The 21826-nt window shown below is 44.5% G+C and overlaps 1 protein-coding gene across 2 annotated transcripts in view; it reads left to right on the top strand.

Annotated features, from left to right (window-relative positions):
- The window catches only part of DENND2A (DENN domain containing 2A), a 36269-nt gene that overhangs the window by 3818 nt on the left and 10625 nt on the right, over positions 1-21826 (top strand). The window contains exons 3-13 of one of the 2 annotated variants that reach the window (XM_009980716.2): positions 294-421; positions 3713-3834; positions 6248-6445; positions 9134-9227; positions 10508-10558; positions 13243-13430; positions 14145-14254; positions 14466-14535; positions 15159-15236; positions 15729-15869; positions 18058-18206. In XM_009980716.2, coding sequence (XP_009979018.2) covers positions 294-421; positions 3713-3834; positions 6248-6445; positions 9134-9227; positions 10508-10558; positions 13243-13430; positions 14145-14254; positions 14466-14535; positions 15159-15236; positions 15729-15869; positions 18058-18206 — 1329 coding nt within the window. Of the gene's footprint in view, positions 1-293; positions 441-3704; positions 3835-6247; positions 6446-9133; positions 9228-10507; positions 10559-13242; positions 13431-14144; positions 14255-14465; positions 14536-15158; positions 15237-15728; positions 15870-18057; positions 18207-21826 lie in introns of both variants that reach the window. The other variant, XM_086611185.1, reaches the window with a different exon arrangement.

Below are 21826 nucleotides of genomic sequence, written 5' to 3'. Positions count from 1 at the left end.
GATGTGGCACTTAACACTTGTGTCTTCACAGTGTGCTATTGCCATGACAACCCAGCTTATCTACGGCATCCCCAAAATGCCTTTATTTGTGTGGCTGATAAAAATAACTGATCTCAGTGTTACTTTTCTATGCTTTATATGGAATGAAGCTGTGAAATGTTCTCTTCTCAGTAATTCATTTTGCCAACTGTGTGACATGTTGGAGAAGTGAATTAGCCGTGATTGGGTTATAAACACTGGGTAACTGTGTCACTCTCCTCTTTGCTCCTTCTCCCCTCCCATCAATGGTCCAGGAAGTCTTATGAGTTTGAAGACTTGCTGCAGTCATCGTCTGAGAACGGCCGGGTGGATTGGTACGCGCAGACCAAGCTGGCCCTCACACGCACTTTATCTGAGGAAAACGTCTATGAAGACATCCTGGGTAGGAGCTTTGGACAGGGGAGGGATTTGACTGCTAATGCAGAGTAGCTGAGGAGACTCGTGGTCAACAGGCACTCACTGGAGGGGCTGAATAAAGTGTGTTTATTTTACAAATGCAAACTATGACACATTTTACACAGATTATTGGCAAGTAATAGGAAAAATGGACAGAATATTTCAAAACTCGTCAGCTTCAAAGATGAACTTGAGGCATGTGGGAACCAGCTTTTATTTTTTGCTGGCATCTCTCCTCTGTCTTCCTTTTGTCCTGTGGATTAATTCTCACAGCTCTGGTCTATCCTTTGTGGTAAGCTTGTCACCGCTGAGATAATGCAGACAGTCTGAAAACATAGCCTTGAAATCAATTCCATGGTTCAGAAATAGGATTGCGTATGGCTCCAGGTACCACTGAAATTAAGAAACTAGGTCCCACCTAGCTGAAAAATTTCCTAGTTGGAAAATTGAGTTTTATTCCATTCTTTCACTTTGATGGCAGATCAATGCCATTTTAAAGATTATTTCCTGTAACACTCTCAATTTATGTAGTGTTTTTTAACACTATGAGTTGGATGGCCTTTTATGGAATATGGAATAGAAGCATCCCTCTTGAAAAGGCCTTAAGAAGTTTTAGTAGCTGTAGGCTGGTGCTGTGTAAAGTTCTTGGCTGAGTTTAGCCGAATAGGAAGAGAATAGCTGCATCGGCTCTTGCCGTACAGCTGTAATCCTACAAAGGTGGTCTGTGTTGTTTGGCGTGGGAGGAGCTGCGCTTTCTCAGGAGTGGGCAGGGCCTTATTATTTTGATGTGAATAACATCTGATCATACTTGATGAGAAAGATCTCTTAATGCAATTGTTTTCCTTTGGGACTGATGGCAAACGAGGTGATGCCAATACATCCTTTTTGACATTTTTGAAGCTGTCAGCCTCGTTTGTGGAGCTAGGGGCCCCGTGTTTGCCTTTTTCTTCTCTTTACTTAGGGGGGCCAAAGGAACAGGGAGTGCCTGAGCAGCTGCTGGGATTTTTTGTTTTGGGGTGTGGTGGGAGGTCTCAGAAACCACTGAGTAAGGGTCACCTCGTCAGCTGGAATAACATGGATAGCATTACAGAGCGGTTGTATAGGCAAATCCATCCATTCAAACACAAGCACACCCCTGTGTCCCAAGCTTGCAGAGAACTCAAATACCAGGCTGAAATTCCTCTCCCCTCCAGCTTTTAGTTGCCAAGATTAAAAGAAAACGAAAGTTATGGGTAATCGTCAGTTAATGGGGCATCTTTAGTTTTTTGTTTTCTTGCTGCTTGTTTAGGCTTTGCCTGGAGTCAGTGATCTTTAATTGGTTCCTGCAGTCCTGGTGGTGTTACCATGGAAGCTTGGGAAAAGGGGTGGACAGGGATAACTCAAAAAAAGCTAGTTTTGTTTTTCACAAGACCACAAGCGGGTATAGTCCACAAAACATAAACAACATGTGAAAACCACACCAATGGACAGGGAACCAAGACATCAGCTGCAGGACACTAGTGCTGACCCACAGATAATCACGCGTGTCCGTCAGGGCATGCAAGCACACACACACACCGCCTCGCCCCCGTATTCATATGTGTGACTTAGGGAGGTTCAGCTGTTGGTGGGAGAACCGTTCCCTTTCCCAGCAAATCACACAGATTCCCTTCATGCACCATCTTTTTACCTGTTCGCCATTGCTTACTTGGAATATTGGGAACTGTACTGGGCAGATGGATGACAAGGTTTATTTGTCAAAAAGAGAGAAACAGTGTTCGTTCTTCTAGACTGAGGCTAATAGGACTTGCTGCCGAGCAGTTTGAGGACAGGGTAGGCAGCTGAACTCAAGCTCATTCGTTCTCTCTGCAGTCTATCCAGTTACGTGACAGCGGAAGTATATTTTCAATACTCAAGTGTTCTGTTGGAATTAGAAAGTGGAACCGCTTGCAGGGACAGGAGTGTGTTGCTGACAAATGTTCTCACAGACTTGCTTTGCTGGTGTCATACATGCTCACCTTCTTGTCCTTGGTGAATTCAGATCCATCACTGTAGTGCTGGGTATCACGAAGCCACTGTAGAAGACAACGTTGGAAAAGACTTGAGTTTCTGTCCTTGTCTGAAGACTTGAGCTGCACTCCGGCTCCAGGAGGGCAGGCAAGGGGGAGCACACCAGTTAGATCCTACAGCTGTTACCAGTCGCTGCTCCAGAGGCCTGCAGCATGCAGAGGCCTCCACCCTTTGCTCTCTGCCAAGCATTACATGCCAGTAAGAGAAAGACAGTTGCTTCGAGTCCCAGCTATCCACTGGGGTGGCATGAAACGATGGCAATGAAAAGAGGAATCTCATAACAAATTGCCTACCCATGCTGATGCTTGGGCTAAGTTGTGTGTTCTTTTTGAACAACATATGTTTGCATTTCGCAGCACTGCTGAAGAGTAGGATGTAATAAGGTCATGATATGTGATTCTGGGTTTTTAAAACTCTTATTAGTTATGTGCTTCATCTCCAGAACCAGTAGAAAGAAAGGGACACCTTTGTGTGGTCATACAAGCCTGTGTTTTTGAGGGGATCCTTGATAAGAATGAGCTGAATGTTACTTGACAGGTATCCTTCCCTCCTCACCCCCCCACCTCCTCCAGGGAGAGAGCATCCTGAGTTTGGATGGCCTGGGTTAGATGAGGTGAATCCTTCCCTCTTTCTGAAGTGAGGCATGTGAGATTGAGACAGCCGTGATTGGTAAATGTGTTTGAAAACCTGTGTTGTGTGACAGATGTCCATGTTCAGAGAGTGGATTAAATCTTTCTGCAGAGTCAGCCCAAGAGCAGTGCATTGCTTCCACTGCAATTAAACCAGAGGTCCCCCTAAATGTGGGGTTTAAACAGGGGAGAGAAGACCTTCATGCTAGCCTTCAGCTCACAGTTTCATTTGGACAATTCTAAGCAGAAGACTGGAAAGAAGGAAATATAATTATGTACCGATGTGCATGAGAACCTCACAGCTCCTTTGAAGACAGGGAAATGAACTTGAGGACTTGCTGGGTCTTTTCCATCTGTAGCATCTGTGATATGTTCCTATGGCTGCATACGTCAGTGTCAGGGTTTGGACATTGTCCAGCGAGCAGCTGGACTTCTAGGGCTATGGAGAGAATGAAGCAATTGCAGGAATGCTTGAGAACAGGTCTTTATGTCTGATGTGGGAGGTGGGAGAAGGCCAGCAGTTCCCCAAACAGATTTTTATGGCAAATCTCGAGGATTTTCTGTACTTACAATCTCTTGCTTGTGGCTTTTTGCTGCAGATCCACCATCGAAGGAAAACCCTTATGAAGACATTGAGACCAACAGCCGCTGTTTGGGGAAGAAATGTGTCTTGACCTTCCCAGCATCCCCCACCTCTTCTGTTCCCGGGACTCCCACTAAGGTACTTTAATTCAAGTGGCCACCTCTCCTGCTCCAGAAGGTTTTGGGTGAAATCCAGGTCCTGTGTGGGAAAAGTGAAATTTTGCCAATGACTTTCATCATGTCAGGGCTTTTTCCTTTTTGTCTTTCACCCCTGAGTACAGTGTGATAAGAGGGGATGTATTGCCCTTTAGCAAGGTTAAAAAACAACATTCCCTTACACAAATGGTTTGTCAGCTTTCACTTTTTTTTCACTCCGGGGCTGCCTTCCCCTGGCAGGGGGAAAGACCTTAATATAGTACAAGAAAGGTCTTCCTCCCCTCAAAGAGGACATTTAAGTGCTTGGGTAATCAAGCCCTGCAGTGGTCTTGGCTCAGTGTCAGTGGGCAGTATAGAGTCTGCCTGTGCAGATGTCAAGATACCTCTACAGCCCCCTCCCATAGGATGCCTCTTTTGCTCTCTCCTTGATGAGACTGGTTGCTGGTAAGTAATGCAATACCAGTCCCCTGGTTAGGAGGCCAATACTCGAAGGGTGACCCCACCAGCAAGACAGCTTGCAGCCTGCTGCTGTTTTCCTCCTTGGCAATGAAACCAATAGAAGAGGTAAAGCACTGGTCTGCACCTCTTGCTCAGAGCCCAAGGGTTTACCAAGCCTCCTGAGCTGTTTTGGTTGGTTCCTGTTGTCTGTTTAGATCGTCCAAGCCTGCAACAGCAGCAGCAATGTGACTGCAGAAGTCATCTTGGCAACAACTGGGCTCAGAGCAGATAGCAGGGATCTAAACACGCTTTTCCTGACTGAAGGGTTTTCCCATGCTCTCCAACTTGCAGCTATTATTAGAGCTGTTACCCAACGTTTTCAGAAGTTTGATGTCCAGCGTTTCTTGTTGTGTTGCTCTTTTCCAACCAGCTTGATCAGCAATTGAGGTTTCTTTGGATAATTCAACACTTAAAAGTGAAAATTGTTCTGTGGTTCTCAATCCGTTCTCCTTGTTGCTAGTTAGGTCTAGAGCAGAAAGGATCTATATATGAGTGTTGGGATGAAGTTGTTTTCCCTCAGAGAGCTTTGCAATCACCTCTTCACCCTGATTTCTCACCTCTGGTATAAAAAGGTTGCTGCAGTGTTACACAGGAATGTTGTTCACCATAGATATGGTTCCCAGCAGGAGGCACTTAGTAAATTGCTGAATGGAAGTATGTTACACTACAGTGCTTTGACATCTGAAAGCCGTGATCGGCATCAGTCAGAAAAGAAGTGCTGCAGCTCTTTTGGCATCTAATGGGTTTGCAACTGCAGTGTGAATCACGCTGGAGACCCTGCCCACGCTAGAGACTGATAGGAAATGGGTCTGGACAGACTTTCAGTAGTAGCTTGTATCACTAGCGCAGGATGAGATTCTTCAGTGTGAAGGCTCTTCCTGGCCTCATTTTAACGTGTGACTTCTCTGTGGATGATAAGCGTTTGTGTGAGTTGAGCATCTTCTGCCCAGCCATGCAGAGACACCTGAGCTAACCTGAGTGAATTAACTGATCTGGCCAATAACTGTGCTGAGTGTGTCTGTTGATGGAGGCAGACCATTATGCTGCCTCAGCTATGGTGCTGCTGTGGTTTGTTCAGAATTAGCTTGGATACCTCTCCACCACATCACTTAGTGCCATGTAGATACATCATCTGGGAGCGTAGATACAGTGCCCACAAAAGGTTCGACTTAACCTTGTCGTAACTACCGGGAAATTCTATAGGAGAAGACAAAAAGAGTTCTTATTGAGCATCTTTCTGGTGAGAAGTCGTTTGCCCTTCTTCATCTGGAGCTGAGCTTTCTGCTTCTCTGATGCTGTTTTTGGTCAGGGACTTTAAGAACTTTACTCTGGTACTTAAATGTCTACTGTTGTGCTCCCACTGAACTTGCTAATGAGCTTAGGAGGAAACCAGTCTCCATAATTGTCTGTCATGGCATTTGTTGTACCCTCCTTTGAAATATTTAATTCTGGCTAGTGTCAAAGACAGCCATACTGACAGTGCTTTTTCTCTGGTCTCACTGCTTCTCTGTTCCTCCCGGCTAGCTGTTCCTCATGCCAAATGCTTGTGTTTGGCTGGTTGGTTAGTCTTGTCCTGTTTACAGTCCCATCCTCTGGATTACACAAGTCCTGGGAGACTTTTTTTCCACACTAGAGCAAGGCTTCTTGGCCCAACCCTGAGATTGTGTTCTGGTCTGGAATCAATATGGAATGGTTGAACTGCTGATCAAGATAGCCCTGGTCTAGCCCAGTGGCTGAGCAAGTTCCTTGCCTGTGCAGAAATCCATGAGCATGCTCAAGGCTGTTCTGCCAGCCGAGTGCCGTGGCTGCCCCACTGGATTTACTGCCGTGACAGTGTCAGCACTGAAAGTACGTGAGGTGCTGTGTTCATTCATTCATTCCTTCTCCTCTGTTTCCAGTTGCTTTCCAAGCCCATTTTTTTCCGACAAAACTCAGAGCGGAGGAGTTTCAAACTGCCAGACATACGGAAACTGAGCCGTGATGGGACTGGGTCACCATCCAAAATCAGCCCTCCCTCAACCCCCAGCAGTCCAGATGACACCTTCTTCTCCTTGGGAGACCCTCAGAATGGCAGGAGGAGAAGGAAGATTCCCAAGGTAAATCTAGCACTTTTTCTCTTTTGCTTGGCTTCTTCCAGGCAGGAATATGAGTATGTGGGAATGTTTTCTTTAGTTTCCAATGTGGCATCCCTGCAATATAGCTGTTGTTGTGGCAGTTGAATTGGCTTGTGTTTAACCCCCTTTCTGCCTGAAGGAGAAGGCTCACAAACATCTCCGCAACTTTTGAAGAAATTATTTTTCTGTCTGAGATACCATGATTGTCATGGTATAAATAAAATAATAATACTAATAATAAAGCATTTTAATTTTTGGGTAAAAGTTGAAGTTTGTCAGAGGGGAAAAAAGCAATTGATATTTTTGCAAAAAACATACCCCATCATATTTCCTTCTTTGGTTGATGGATAGGACAGCCAGAAATTGTCTGTGTGTTGTGCTAGTGTTCCCTTCTGGGAATCTGTTGTTCTTTAGACATGGAGCTGTTGGAGCAGGTCCGGAGGAGGGTCATGAAGATGATCCGAGGGCTGGAGCACCTCTCCTATGAAGACAGGCTGAGAGAGTTGGGACTGTTCAGCCTGGAGAAGAGAAGGCTCCGGGGAGACCTTCTAGCAGTACCTAATTCCAGTGCCTAAAGGAGGCCTACAAGAAAGCTGGAGAGGGACTTTTTACAAGGGCGTGTACTGACAGGACAGTGGCAATGGATTTAAACTGACAGAGGGGAGATTCAGATTAGATATAAAAAAGAAATTCTTCACTCAGGGTGCTGAAGCACAGAAGCAGGTTGCCCAGAGAAGTTGTGGATGCCTCATCCCTGGAAGTGTTCAAGGCCACGTTGGATGAGGCTTTGAGCACCCTGATTTAGTGAAAGGTAACCCTGCTTATGGCAGGGGGCTTGGAACTAGATGACGTTTAAGGTCCCTTCCAACCCAAACCATTCTGTGATTCTATGTTTCTTTGCTAGGTCTGGGTCATGCGTTGATTGTTTCTAATTCAAGGTAGGGTGTGATTGTAGGTGAACAATGAAAATACAGACATCTGAGTGACAAACGGAGTTGTCTGTAGTCATGAGCATTTTCTGGAACAACATTTCCTGCTTCATATTTGGATACAGCATGACTAGTTTCAATTTCATTTTCTTTCAGATCTAGCTGGAAGTGTATTCTGACCAAATGAGGTTTGGCAACAGTCTGTCTATTCAGTGTTTCAAAACCGCAGTTATAAAACCACAGTTGCTTATCCCAGTCTTTGCAGGACAAGCAGAGGCTACCAGGGACTGTGGTGATTTTTTTTCTGAACCCACAGTTTTCATTTGGGGAAAAAGGGATGTGTTTGTGGGTCTTCTTTGTTTTCTGGTTGCCAGATCTGTGTTCGTGTTTGCGTATCTGATTTTTGAATGCCCTCTCTGTATATATACCTCAGCTCTTCAGGAATGAGCCAAAGATTACAAATATCTAGGGTGTTCTTTCCCAGTATGCCTACACATCTGTGCATGTGCTTGAACTCTATCAGTGTGTTCACACATACTTTTGTGTCAGCTAAAGGGAAGATTACAAGTATATGTTTGCCAGGCAGTGCCACTGAGCAGTCTTGCAGAGCAAGCTCAGAACTGAGATTTACTGTGGCGAGAGGCTTGAGCTGGGTGGCTGGGTGGAGGTGGAGGCTGCACTTCCACATCAGAGCATCCTGCCTCTCACTTAATTATTTGGGTTCACAGTGCTCTGACCAGGTGTGTGGTGGGCCTGTCTTAACTTGAGCTCAAGGCCAGGTTGGATGAGGCTTTGGGCAACCTGGTGTAGTGGAGGATTTCCCTGCCCATGGCAGGGGGGTTGGAACTAGATGATCTTTGAGGTCCCTTCCAACCCTAACCGTTCTATGATTCTATGTGTGCAGGGATCCCAGACTTTCTGGAATAAATCTGAATGCTGTGGCCGTGTCCTGCTGCTCCTGCTTGAGACCTTGACAAGGAGGCAGGCCTGCTCAAGGAGGCTTGGGGAAGCCTGGCATGGTCCTTCTGCAACTCTGCTCCCCTTCAGGGACGGATAAGGAGACCAGAGGCACTGAAAGAGCCGCTAAGCCCAACTATGCCCAACACTGAAATGTCTTCTGTCCTGGTCAGCTGGGAGGCCAAGCATTAAAGGACTTGCAAAGCAAACCACTAAGATAAAGTACTTCAGCATCATTGGCTCCCACCCATCTCAATTTCTTCAGCATTCCTTGTATGATGTGTTTCCCTCATGCTTGGCATGAAGGCTTTTCCAGCACATCCCACAGCAGAAGTTAAAGGCATAAAGACATTAAAGTTTGCTGTTGTCCTCCAGCCTGTTTTCTGCTTTCAAACCTGCAGACCAGGGCAGGTTCCCAAGGGACCCTCTGGTGCTCCCTGGAGCATGGACCATGGTATGGAGAGGCCCAGGTGGGCACCATCAAGCTCATATTACTGCACAGTGTGGAAGTGCATTAAGGCCTGGCCTTTCATCAGGGCTTGTTACCTTGGGCTCCTGCCATGCCAGCATGACTGTACTGCTTCTGTACCAGAGTCAGCATGGCCGTTGGCAGCACAGGTGCAGGTTGCTGTGCAAGGTAGATGCTGGTACTTGTCAGTTCTGGGCCATCAAGTGAAGAGTTTCAATATGGCCACGGTTGGGAAACAGAACACTTTGCATGAAATTCTAACTTTCTTGCCTGGGGAGAAAAATAACCTTGTTTGTTTGTGTGTTTGCTGAGCAGCTTGTGTTGAAAATCAACGCCATTTATGAGGCACGAAGGGGAAAGAAACGTGTCAAGAGACTATCACAGTCTACAGAGAGCAATTCAGGGAAAGGTAAAGGAACTTGGAATCATCATACATCTAAGACTGTTTGAGGACTTGTCTTAGAGTTTAGACTGGCTTAGTGATTTATGTGATGTTTTTTAGCGCTTCTTACAGTCCAGGGTGAGATTGAGTTGGGGCTTCCACTCTTTCTGTTAGGAAGATAAAGGCCATTCCTCTGCCCAAAAGACTTCCATTAAAACAGAACTTTTTTTGTTTTCTTGCTTCATTTTCATGCTGTGGCTTTACATGATAACCTTATAGGTCACACCAAAAATTTCCCCCCTTTTTGATGTTTATTTCTGGAACAGGCTGGAAGCTTTGGAGAGGAATGTTCTGTCCAAAGAGACTGATTTTGTTGAGATCAAAATATTTTGTGGGAATGTGTCACTTTAATGAACTATCCAATGGAAGATAGTAGATTTTGAAACAGTCCTGGTTCCTTCAGCATCCCAATAAACAAATAGCCTCAGTTGGAATCAGAGTTTCTAGACTTGACCATAGGACCATCTCCTTCATAGCAAGATTAGACTTTCAGCCTCCTGCTGTCAGTTAGCAGCTTACCAGAGGTGTTCAGGTACTTCAGAGCAATTACTTTTAAACATCTCATCTCTGTAAAAATTAAGATACATCTTTCCAACAGAGTATTTTTTTCCAAAACACCCTAATTTCCAATGAGAGGTGACCACTGGCTCTATTTGTTTCCCACAATTACTTGTTACTGTTTATCCTATTTTATATAGGTTATACACTCACAGGATGGATGAGTGTGTTTATATGAACCTTCAGGGGAAGCATCCCAGACTTGTATCTGCATCATTTTTTATACTCCTCTCTGAAGCACCTAAGACATCATGGACAGAAACAGGCTATTGGACCATACAGACCTTGAGTCTGATTCGGTCTGGCAATTGTTTGTTTGGTTTTTTTGCTTGTATTTATCCCTTGTCCCTCAAACTACTGCGTATTAATCAGTATTTTGCCTTGGTGTTGTGCTTATACAGACTTGGATAAAATACTGCTCTGACATTTCATTCGTTATGCAACTCTTGACTGTGCAAAATTGATTTAGTTATTTGGGTTTTTTATTATTCCCTGAATGAATGGGAAGATACCAAGGTTGGTAAGCTAAACGCCTGTGGGTATGTGCACTCTTGAAAAGATCAGGGCCCTTGGGATCTATACTGTCTTCTCCCTGAAGTTGCCAGGCCTGTCTTTCTCATGCCAGTGATAAGAAATGCATGGTTATCATAGGCTTTACTTAATTCATCTTCCCCTTTATTTTTTCCTAGTTACGGATGAAAACAGTGAATCAGACAGTGATACTGAAGAGAAGCTGAAAGGTAAGGCAAATGTGTGAAGAGAGCAAATGGCTCCTGATAAACTCTGCTCTGAGGTCCTGGGTCAAGATCTCTCCTCTGTGTTCTGCTTTTGGAGAAGGAGCTTGTTTCCACTCAGAACACAGTGAGAAAACAAAGATGTCAATACTGCAGAAGAAGATCCATGGGCAGAGGACTACAGGAGTCCAAAACAAACATCTGTCCCATCAGAGCTCTTTACACTTGCCTTTCCTATGAGAGGGCTTGGACACTGTGGAAATACAGTGGAGTTTTTCTAAGTTCACAGTCACCAATGTGTGACCAGGCTGACAGAGACGGTGTTGCATGAGACAAGGTGTTCAGAAACCCCACAGCATATTTGCCAAGGCAGAAAAGCCACCAGCCAAACTAGCTATCTAGGAAAACAGAATTGCACGATATGATTTATTGCTAGTTAAACTCCTCTGCATTGGCTGAGTTGGGATTAAGCACTGCGTTGCTTGCTTCACTCTGGTAGAGCTGCATGGTATACTGGTCTCCATAACACTCTTCTGAAACCTTCTTGTACTGGTAATTAGCCCTGTGACATGCCGATGGCATTACGTCGCTCGCATCTGCATTGGGAAATCTTTTATCTCTACTGCTGTGTTAGCAAGATCAAGCTGAAAATTGCTGCCACTGTCTACCTTTTGACAGGTTCTCAGGCTAATGGGAAGACAGGGGGAGAGGGTTTGTGCCCAGATTGAGCCGAAATTGCATTCACAATTGTCTTGAAACACGATGTTGTGAAATACAGTCCGTGTTCAGATGAAGCTGAGAAAGACAGTGTAGATGTGGCCAGGAAGACACAAACCCTTGTCTGTTACTGATTGCTGTAGTGAATCGTTTGTATCAGCCTGTGTTTCTGTGTAAGATGTGTATAACTGCAGCTAGGAACCGCCTATAGCAGGCGTGATGGAGATTGTGTGAAGTCACCTCAAATCCAACAGCACCGGACTCTGAAAAACATCCAGATCCATACGTGGATCTGAGTGACTGTGCAAGTCTACATAAATGTGAACAGGAGCTCTGGCACTTGCTGTTTGCTGTAGCTACACCTGTATTTTGCTTTATGCCTTCTTGAACTGTCGACTTACCTATAAGTGAGATGATTTAGCAAGTCTCTTTTATCTGGGACTTTCAATTTTGTATGTTTTGCTTGACAGACCAAACACACCAGCCAGTTACCTCTGCCTAGCAAGTCACTGTACATCTTCTGAGACACAGTAAATCATCAGACAGCAATCATCAGACTGCATGTCAGAGCCATAAGTGCTGACCCTTGGGAAGGAAAAATGTTCAGAGACAAACTCTGCCATGCTGACAGCAGTTCAATCCTGGTATCTTTAGTAGGTTGCACAGAATATAAACAATGCAGAGCTTGAGCGAGCTTTTCAGAAGCACTCAGCATTGCTGTAGCACTGCTCCTTTTGAAGTCTCTGGTGAAACAGAAAGCACTTCTGAAAACTTTTGAAGAATTACAGCCTTAGAGCAAATAGCATAATAGGTGACGAGAGAAAGAAGTCTAAGCCATCTTTCCAGGGCTTTAACTGTCCAGAGATTGTTACACTACTTTAAGAGGCACCTCAAGATTGCTTTAAATTATATTGTCTGGAATAGTCCACAAGTGGCACTACTTTACCAGACAAAGGTCAAGAGTCTTTCCTAAAGTATATTACATGTCTCAGGAAACGCTGTTTCCCAGGCAGACATCTTATGTATTTGGAGTTCCTGCAGTATCCCTGTGGTGGTAGTTTCTATCAAAACATTGTGTTGCCACCAGCGTTCGCAAAAAGCACAGTTGAGAGAATGCGCTGTAGTCTCTGCTTGTAGTTAATTCCTTCTTTCTTTTGTAGTAGGGATAAGGGAGACATCATGGAGTTTTAATTTGGGATGCGACTGTAAAACAAAGCAGGGGGTGGTCTTAGGGAATCTCATCTGGTCTCTTCTCAGCAGGCAACTTTTCATTACTTTCCACGCTGGAATGTTTATTGTCCCACAGCTCATGCGTGTCGCAGTTATAGCTTGCTTGGCAGTTTTTCTTGTTTTCCCATTGTCTTAGGTGAACTTGTAGAAACATGGTCCTGAGAGATTAGTTTTAGGCGCAGAAAGGACTGGCATGAGACAGCCTTTTTCATTGGCAACTCTTTTCACATTTTTTTGTTGTTGACCTACAGACTAGCCTGTGTTACTGAAGCTGGGAGTCCTTAGTGTTACTCAGTCAGTGGAGCCCTAGCCTGACCCAAGTGCCGGTCTTGTAAAATGTGGGGATCACTACTCACAGATTCTTCTGAACAAAGGTGATCAATCACCTAACTGTGCTGGCTTTGAAAGATGCATAAATGAATGCTAGGATGAGTGCCCAGACATTATCTGTTAAACCATGTCCCATATGGATCTCAGTTTGGGTTGTCTTCAGCTGTAAAAGCTATCCATGAAATTCTTCTGCTGCCAGAGCTTTTTAGGGTGATGGCACTGACAAGATTATGTCCTGTCTCTGTCAATATTTATAGTGCAGCTTCCAAATGGTTCCCACCTCTTACTCAGCCACTGACAAAGTAAATGCAGTGAGGTGGTTTCGAGTTTATCTATAAGTCTCTGCAAAGCACTGTTGGTGCTCCGTGCAGAGAGCTAGACAAAGTCACAATCTCTAACCTTTTTCTTTGTAGCTCACAGCCAGCGCCTGGTGCATGTGAAATCTCGCCTGAAGCAAACCCCGCGGTACCAAACCTTGGAACGGGACTTGATCGAATATCAAGAGAGGCAGCTGTTTGAGTACTTCGTTGTGGTGTCGCTGCACAAGAAGCAGGCTGGGGCAGCCTACGTTCCTGAGGTTACCCAGCAGTTCCCATTGAAGGTGAGGTGCCCATCAGAAAGGTCTGGTTGATGTGTCTTAGACTGCGTGGTGCACTTACACAGCTGGAGAAGCCACAGCTGCTCTGTTGACGCACATTTTATCAGTAACCCCTCTGCTGTGTCAGTGTTCAGTGAGACTGAAGATAGAGGGGCTGCAGTCATCCTCCAAGAATTGTTGTGGTATTCCTCACCGTTGAAAGAGCAGCTGATTTAGATCTTTTGCTGCCCTTGGCTACGACTTTTATGTAGCTATTCCTTTTCTCCCCGTTTTATTTTTGAAGAAAACTGACACTTGGGAGAAGACAACGTGTTCTTAAAGGGAAGACACAGCTTTCACCAGTAATCTAGCTCAAAATGGGGAATGAGGAATGGGAGAAAGACAGAGCCAGTGTGACAACTTCTTTGTAAAGGGGATGTAACCAGAGCTCCCCTCAGACTTAAGTTCTCTCACCCCTTGCTGGAAGATGTGTCCCAGATTGGAGGCGCGATATAACAGGGGCAGGTGCTGCAGATGAAGGGCTTGGTGGAATTGGGGGCACTGAGTTACTTTAAGATACCTAAAGATTAGGTGAGCCAGAATCACAGAAATTTTAATATCTTCCAGGCAGAAGCTTAGCCTCTGTCATCACCTCTTCATTTGTCACAGGAAAAATATTTGAAGTCATTCCATCCCCACATGACTAATTGGAAACATTCCTTCTCTCTGCTCTGCTAGCTCGAGCGCTCGTTCAAATTCATGCGCGAGGCAGAAGATCAGTTGAAAGCTATTCCCCAGTTTTGCTTCCCTGATGCAAAGGACTGGGCCCCCATTCATCAGTTTGCCAGGTAAGTCCTCCACTTCATATCCTGATTCATGAGAAACAGATTTATATACCAATCTAATTAAATATGAGAGCTGTTATGGTAGAAAAGTGAGCAGAGCCCTGAGAGTGGTGTGTTGGAAATGCAAAAAGATTGTGAGTTTATTGGGATTATATGTCAGAGACTTTTAATGTGAGTGATGGGTATCTTGCCATTCTGGTTTCTCTTTCTGCAGTGAGACATTCTCATTTGTCCTAACGGGGGAAGATGGAAGCAGGCGATTTGGATACTGTAGGAGGCTGCTGGTAATTATCCCTGGTTTTTTTCTTTTCCTAGAGATGCAGCCTTCTGTGGAGTTGGTGTTACTGGCACCCGTTCTGGAAAGTGGAAAGCTGCTGCTCTTCTCTTTCAGTGTGGAAAGAGCGAGCAGCAGCAGAGCAGCTTTGCTCTCTTCTGCGCTGCTCAGTGCTAAAGTCCCTCTCTGAGTACCATCCTCCATTCCAGGCATAGCTCTTTTACCTTTTCCTTACACCAGTACTTAACATTATGACCATGGACTGTTGTTTGACCACTAAGCTGAAGATAGGGTTTGTCTCCCTTAGGTTTAGATAGCTACTAAACCTGTGCTGGTTCTGTAGGCTCAGAGTTGTCTCTGTAGAGCAGTGTGCCCTGCCTTAGTCATTGGACTTAGGAAGATTGGAATCATACTGTGGATGTGCCCGTTTCTCCCCACTGTTTCTAGCGTACCAAGGCTTGAGCCAGACTTAAGGTATTGTCATCAGCAGTGTGCTGTCAAATGGCTGCTGGTTTCTGAGCCAGCCAGCGAGCTGCAGAACTAAGAGACTGGTCCAGTCACTCTATCTCTATAGTAGTTATAACTGACATTTTTTGGTGTTTTTTGTGTGTGTTTTTGCGTTTGTCTTGAAAGCCCAGTGGGAAAGGGAAGCGTCTCCCAGAAGTTTACTGCATTGTGAGTCGCCTTGGATGCTTCAATCTCTTCTCTAAGGTGAGGAGGGAGAGAGAGGGAATTTGTGCTGTAGACCAAGAGGGACCTCAAAGCAAAGTCAACACCAGAAGAATGGGGATCAGGGAAGCTGATGACTGAAGAAAGAGCCTGAAATGGTTTTGACAAGGCAACTACATGCTAATTCCAGAACCTACCAAAAACACAGTTAAAAGGAAAGCTAGATTGTCAGCTATTGCCTTGTTCCTTCAGCAGAACTACCAGAACACAAGCACTGAGAGATTAAAAAGTGGAGTCCTGACTCTGAGGGTGGTGGGGAGTTTGCAAACTGTAAGCTTTCCATTGACCTCACTGGAGCTGAGTTTCTCTTGCTGAAGGAAATAAAGGGTCTTCAGTTGCACCTTTTCTTAGCGTTCTAGGCCCCATGTCGATACCGAATTGAGAAGAGAGTGTAGATGCTGCTGCACTTTATTCCCAGTTTAACCTCTCTCTTCCTGATTTACATGTTTTTGTGTCTTCATGCTTTTATTTCAGATCTTGGATGAGGTTGAGAAGAGGCGAGGCATTTCCCCAGCTTTGGTGCAGCCTCTCATGAGGAGTGTCATGGAGGCACCTTTCCCAGCTTTGGGACGGACGATTACAGTCAAGAACTTCTTACCGGGCTCAGGAACGGAGGTAAAGACACCATCCTTGAGGGAGGGAGACTTAGGCCAGAAAGTGGTGCCAGAGTGGCAACTGCAAGTTGGGACTCTGACGTAGCACTGGGGATCGTCAAGGACAGATTGTCAGGCAACTGTGTTGGGGAAGCTAGGGAGTAAACTAGGGGACTGGAGGGGATGGCACGGAGACTTCAGGGACTTCAGAATCAAAAGGGAAATCATATGGTAAAAATGAATGTAAGGACACAGCCATGCTAGTATGGCAAAATGAAACAGGGCATTGACCTTGAGGCCAAGTGTCACAGACTGGCAAGTCTCATGCTGCCCAGCACGTGACCTTGGATCTGCTGGAGTTCCCCCGCACTTAATGTCCTCAAGACAGGATTCATAGCGTGTGCTCCAGCATCCTTAATGTAGAACCACTATTCCACTGGGACAGGGCACAGGTAAAAAAATACCTGAAACCACACAAGGAAAACTCTGTAGCCTTTCAGAATGGCATTTTCATAGCATGGAGGTGAAGATACATGTTGCATCTTGTTCAGTGTGGTGTGAGGACAGTGGGAGGGTTTTAAGAGTGCAGAGCTTTTGGGGGCAGCATTGAAGGACTGTGGGAGGGTGGAAGGAGCCAAATTGAACATAGTCTTGTTGGGCACGGTATGCCTTGAACGTGAGAGAGAGGAAAGTGAGCGAGTTGACAGAGGTTGTGTCTGAGGGCTTTCAGCATAGCACTACATGATGACATTCCCCTCAACCAAACTGAAAGCAGTCCAAATTAAATGAAATTACTGCAGAGCACATGCATAGCTGGTTAAAAACGTGCACTCGAGGAGTAGAGTCCCAGTGGTGTGCTATCAGGCTTTGAGAATGTTTTGGCTGTTTTGTTTTCAGGATCTTTAACATTCATTAATTATCTGATTGGTGGCGTAAACCTCACATTTACACAACGGGTAAGTGACAGCACTGGAATGATTTGCAGGCACTTTGGTGAATAAGTGGTTAAAATTCAAAATGACCTTGCTAAATTGAAGGTTTAGTCCAGAATTCAATATGGACAAGAGCAAAATGCTGGGAAGAAGAAACAAGTGGTCTAATACAACATGGAAGTAACTGAGGGAGCAACAGTACTTCAGAAGAGGATCGATCTGATGGTATAGTGGGCCATAAAGTGAGCAGCAGTAACAGTCTGGTATTATTTAGACAAACTCTTGCATTGTGAAAGAAAGTGAAGGGAAGAGTAAGAAATAAAACCAAATTTTGCTACTTTCCAGCATTGGTAAGTATTTAGAGTATCATTTTCAAAAAAACGCAAACACTAGGAGAAAGCCCCAGAAGAGTAGTTCCACTTATTAAGTGGTTTAGAAAATACAGGCAAAGCTTGAGAAAATTGTTTGCTTAATATAGAAGACAAAGGACAAAGGAGGACACGTGACAATAGCCTTCCAATATATCAGAAATTTCTTACGGAGAGGAAAGTGACCAATTGGTCTGAGTGTATACTGAAAGTAAGACAAGAAGTAGCTGAAGTAATTTGCCACTGAGATGTTTCAGCTGCATGCTTGGTGTTGGTCAGGGTAGTTGAGAACTAGAGTAATTTTCTTGTGGGATTTATGAACTATCTGATGTTGGAAGCTTTCAAGAACAATTTAGATAAGTTTCCATCTAAGATAAGGAGCATGAGGTGCTAAGGTGCTGTGACAGAAATTATTTAAGTAGATATGAACAAACGAAGATGCCCACAGGCTGCTCTGTTCTGTAACTAATATAAAAAAAATTATAGTCAATAGGTTAGGCATCCAGATTCTTGCGGTAAAAAAAATAAATCCTAACTGTAAAAATAAGAGTGCACATATGAAAGGCTCCGTGCCATTCTGCTGCTTGAATGCCAGAAAGGCTGGAAACCACTCCTAGCTGGACACAAACTAGTTTTTCTCCTTATGAAGTTCCCTGTCCTCAGTTCAATGGGGAGAACTTGTGGTTGGTCTCATGCTGTGCCCGTTGGAGTGAACTCTGGATCATCTTCTTCTGGAAGAAGGATTTGTAGGAGGTCTTTGGAAAGACTGCGTTTGAGGGCTTAACACTGTGCGGTGTTGGCCAGCACAGTCAGTAAGGCTCGTTAGCTGTGAAAATACCTGTTGGGTCCTTGCTTGCCCCAGTATGGGTGGACAGCAAGAGCTGACCTGTGGTCTTTTTCTCCCCAACAGGTCATAGAGCTGCGGCGGCCTCTTGACTCCAGGCTTGAGCATGTTGATTTCGAGTCCTTGTTCACATCCCTCAGTGTGCGGCACCTGAGCAGAGTCTTTGCCTCCCTGCTTCTGGAAAGGAGGGTGATCTTTATTGCAGACAAGCTCAGGTACCCTTTTGCATTTCCTTAAACAAAATGCTGCCAAGGAAGGGAGGCTGGGAAGATTGCAGTGACTGATTTCTCTGCTTTGTTCTTTTTTCTTCTCTGCTCTCCTCCAACTTAATATCTGATGTGAGTAGGGCTGTACTGCTCAGGAGTAAGGAACTCAGGCCGTGCATCGTAATTTTGCTTTGCAGCTTGCAAAAAGTGTGCTGCTTCTCATCTCCAAGGAGAACCAAATTCCCTTTCCTCCAAATGGTTTCAGAGCAGATCCCCATTGCTAGGGAAGCAAATCCCCTCCTTTTGCTCTGTGATACTGCGGTGTTCCCCACTGAGCTGTGCTGGAGTTTCCAGGGATCAAGCCTCGGCCAGAGATCACCATCCCTTCTGGATTGTTCCCTGATGGCACAAAATCATCTTAAATCTTCAGCTTGTGTTTTTAATATTGATTCCTAAAGACTTTTCTTGTGGGGTGTGAAATTAAAGGATGCAGTGAGGGGGCATGAAACAGAGGAATTTGAATTTGCTCAATTTGCCATTTTTTTAAAAAAAAAAAGTTTTTTGTTCGTTTGCTCTCCTAATTTATGAAAATGGGCCCAGGTTTCTTTAAGATCTTGTGCAGCTGGTGGCTGGCAGCTCTCCAGCCCTTGAAGCACTTGAGGATTCAGGGAGGGGAGTTCGCCAAGGCTGGGGAAAGAAAAGCTGCCTGGATGAGTAATGACACTTAGGAGCACGCTCAGGTTTCAGGAGTGTACAGTGCCCCTAAGCTGTCTGTTTTCACGACTTCCAGCCATCAGGCTGCAGCTCTGGGACTGAGCGCTGGGGCAAAGAGTGGGGAGGCCCCTTCTACAGGAAAGTGAAGGGAAAAATTCCTCCTGCAGGGATCCGGGGCTGTTTGCCGGCAGAGCTCAGTCAGTCTCATCACAGGAATAAGAGGGCTGGAGAGAGGGAAGCTGTAGCATCCAGACAGCACTGGCTGCTTGCGGTTTTTGGCAGCTGCCTTGGGTCAGAGAGGGGAAGATTGGCCTCTCTATAATCACTGATACATTATATACGTAGATATTTAGTAGTCTGGATACTTAAGCCACACATTTCATGCAGAGCATTCAGACTTGCATTGAAAATGAGCAAATTCATCCAAATGCTGTATTTCTACATAGCGTATATGATTTACGTGATAGTTTATGATGACAGGCTTTGTTTTCAAAGGGTTTTCTCCTCCTCTGTGGGACAAATTTTACATTCTGAGAAAATCTGGTAAGGACACAGATGATATTCTAATCTCTATGTGAGGGCTGGGTGGTAAGAGTAAACGGTAGGGAACTTTTTTTTTTTCAAGGCATCACTTTAGAATGAACCTTTACCAGATCTTTTCCTATCACATCTTTATATGACAGCACACTACCATGTATTCTGAGCATGGTGTCTGTTACAGAATATTCCTAATTCAAAACACTCTGATGGGTTTTGGTGGTTTTTTTTTCCACCTGTATCTTTTGTCAGTATATCCCGGGTCCTCAGGAATGAGTCCAGTTGCCCAGGTCTGAAAAAGAGAATGGGACAGAGCTATAGAATCATAGTTTCTAGAATTTCTAAATATACCATAAACAGCTTTTTTCAGTGTAAAGAAAATAATTATCATGTTTTAAAGATCCAGGGTCTATGAGGCCACAGGGCTCAGATTTGAATATTTACCATAGATTTGCCAGCTCTCTACAGGACTTTTACTATTTGATGTTTTTGAGAAGACCTTGCTTTGAGCAATTTTAGGAGAGTCTTTTTCTTTTCCTGTAACAAAATATGAAGTTTCTCTGGCTCATTTTTGTGGAGAAAAAACTTGAAAATGACCCCGAAGGACTGCAAAGGCTTGAAAAACAGAAAGCAAAGAAAAAACCTCTCAAAATTAAGCAAACTATAATATTTTAATCCAGTCCACTGAACCGAGTGCGCTGGATTGGTGAGCCTTTCTTAAGGTCAACGGTCTCTTCTACTTGTTGGTGGAAATTCCATGTTTTGAAACCTGATGGTGTTGTAGATACAGGATCTTCTGTCCAAGCAATACTTTTCCTGGGACAGGAACACGTTCAACTCAATGAATATTAAGTAGTATTTACTTCAGGGGTGAAAATGCCAATTTCAGAGGAAAGAAAAGAAACACTTTTTGGCAATAGCTTAAGAGAAGAGGAAAAAAACGATAAAAGCAGCTGTTGGAAACTGCTCAGGGGTTAGGAATGCTAGAAAAAGTCCAGCTGAGATGGATTAATGGGGAGAGTGCAGGTGACATAGTGAAAGATGCATAGTAAATTACATTAATCATTCATCTTTGCAGTTCTTCATGTGGGCACTATTAATCGCTGTCTGTACGTATGTGTAAAGGTGTGTCTGGATGTGAGTGACAGAGAAAATGATGTGTGCAATTTATTTACGTCTTTTAATTGCTATAAAATCAGTCTGTGGGAAAAGAAAGCTGAAATGTCTCTTGCCACATACTGTGTGAACTGTGAAATGTTTTCAAGCTGAGCCAAAAAATGCATCTAACAAGTGTACAGCAAGTGAAATACTTTGTCTTTTCCATCTTTAGAATGAACATTGAGTGTTTTTTAAAGACCTGTCAATCCAAAGCTTGGCAGCGGAAAAGGAAAGAATTTGGTTTATTAGTTTTTGGGTGGTGGTTTTTTTTCCCCTCTCTATCTCTATGGAAACTGGAGCATACATTGCCTCACAACCCAGGAAAATGGCTTTGTTAAAACTATGTTGATCTATGTAGTCTTCCCTAGCTTTTGTTTGCTCCTGCACTGTAAACTTTGGTCCTGGGGCAGTGCAGGCCATGGCACCGGTTAGGCACTGCAACATGAGAGCTGCTTTTGTTTCCAAGTGGTGTGGCTTGGCACACAGCTCGAGGCACTGCAGACCAACCTTTTAGAAGTCATCTTCCAAATAAAAGTGGCCTGATTTCACAAGATACCTAGAGCTGGGAAGTTTATACTGGCCTGAGGGGCAGATGCATTAGATTCAAAGGGCTTTTTAAATCAGAAAAACTTACACGGGCTTAAAGTCAAGGCACCCTTTTTCCACATCTCCTCAAAAGCCTGTTGTGGATCTGACCAGCTCAAGCAATTGCCTCTGTCGCTGCCAGAAACCACAGCTGTGTCAACAACACAAAGTGGTCATTGTTATCAAAGGCAGATCTGAAGGAATTAGAGTACACACTTGAAATGTGGTCATCCCCAGTAAAAGGTAATTAATCATCAAAAGAAGCCTTTTCCATGTGCTACAAAACCAGTCTGATCTGGGACTGTGAATCCCAGCCTCCCAGATTTCTCCTTTTTGTATTGTGGTTAGGGAGAAGAAGAAACCCAAGGATGAAGTTTGGATGTCAGATAATAGCCTTGTTTCTTCAGAGCATCTTAACGCTTGCTTCTGCACCTGCACTAACCTGCCACGTCGGTGGGAGGCAGTGACAGTCCCCACAGCTGGTGGAACCTGGCGTTGTCCTGGCAGGATTTGCAGCAAAGCTGCGTGAAGTCACGGGGCAAAGCTTGGAAGAAGCTCCTGTGCCTGTTAAATGTTGTAAACCAGATCTGTGATCCATCATAAGTAAATCCAGATGTGACACAGTGTCAGAAATC

Source organism: Tauraco erythrolophus, chromosome 4 (genome assembly GCF_009769465.1).
Source record: "Tauraco erythrolophus isolate bTauEry1 chromosome 4, bTauEry1.pri, whole genome shotgun sequence".
In the NCBI taxonomy this organism is placed as follows: Eukaryota; Metazoa; Chordata; class Aves; order Musophagiformes; family Musophagidae; genus Tauraco; species Tauraco erythrolophus.
This window is presented reverse-complemented; position numbering and strand designations above follow the sequence as displayed.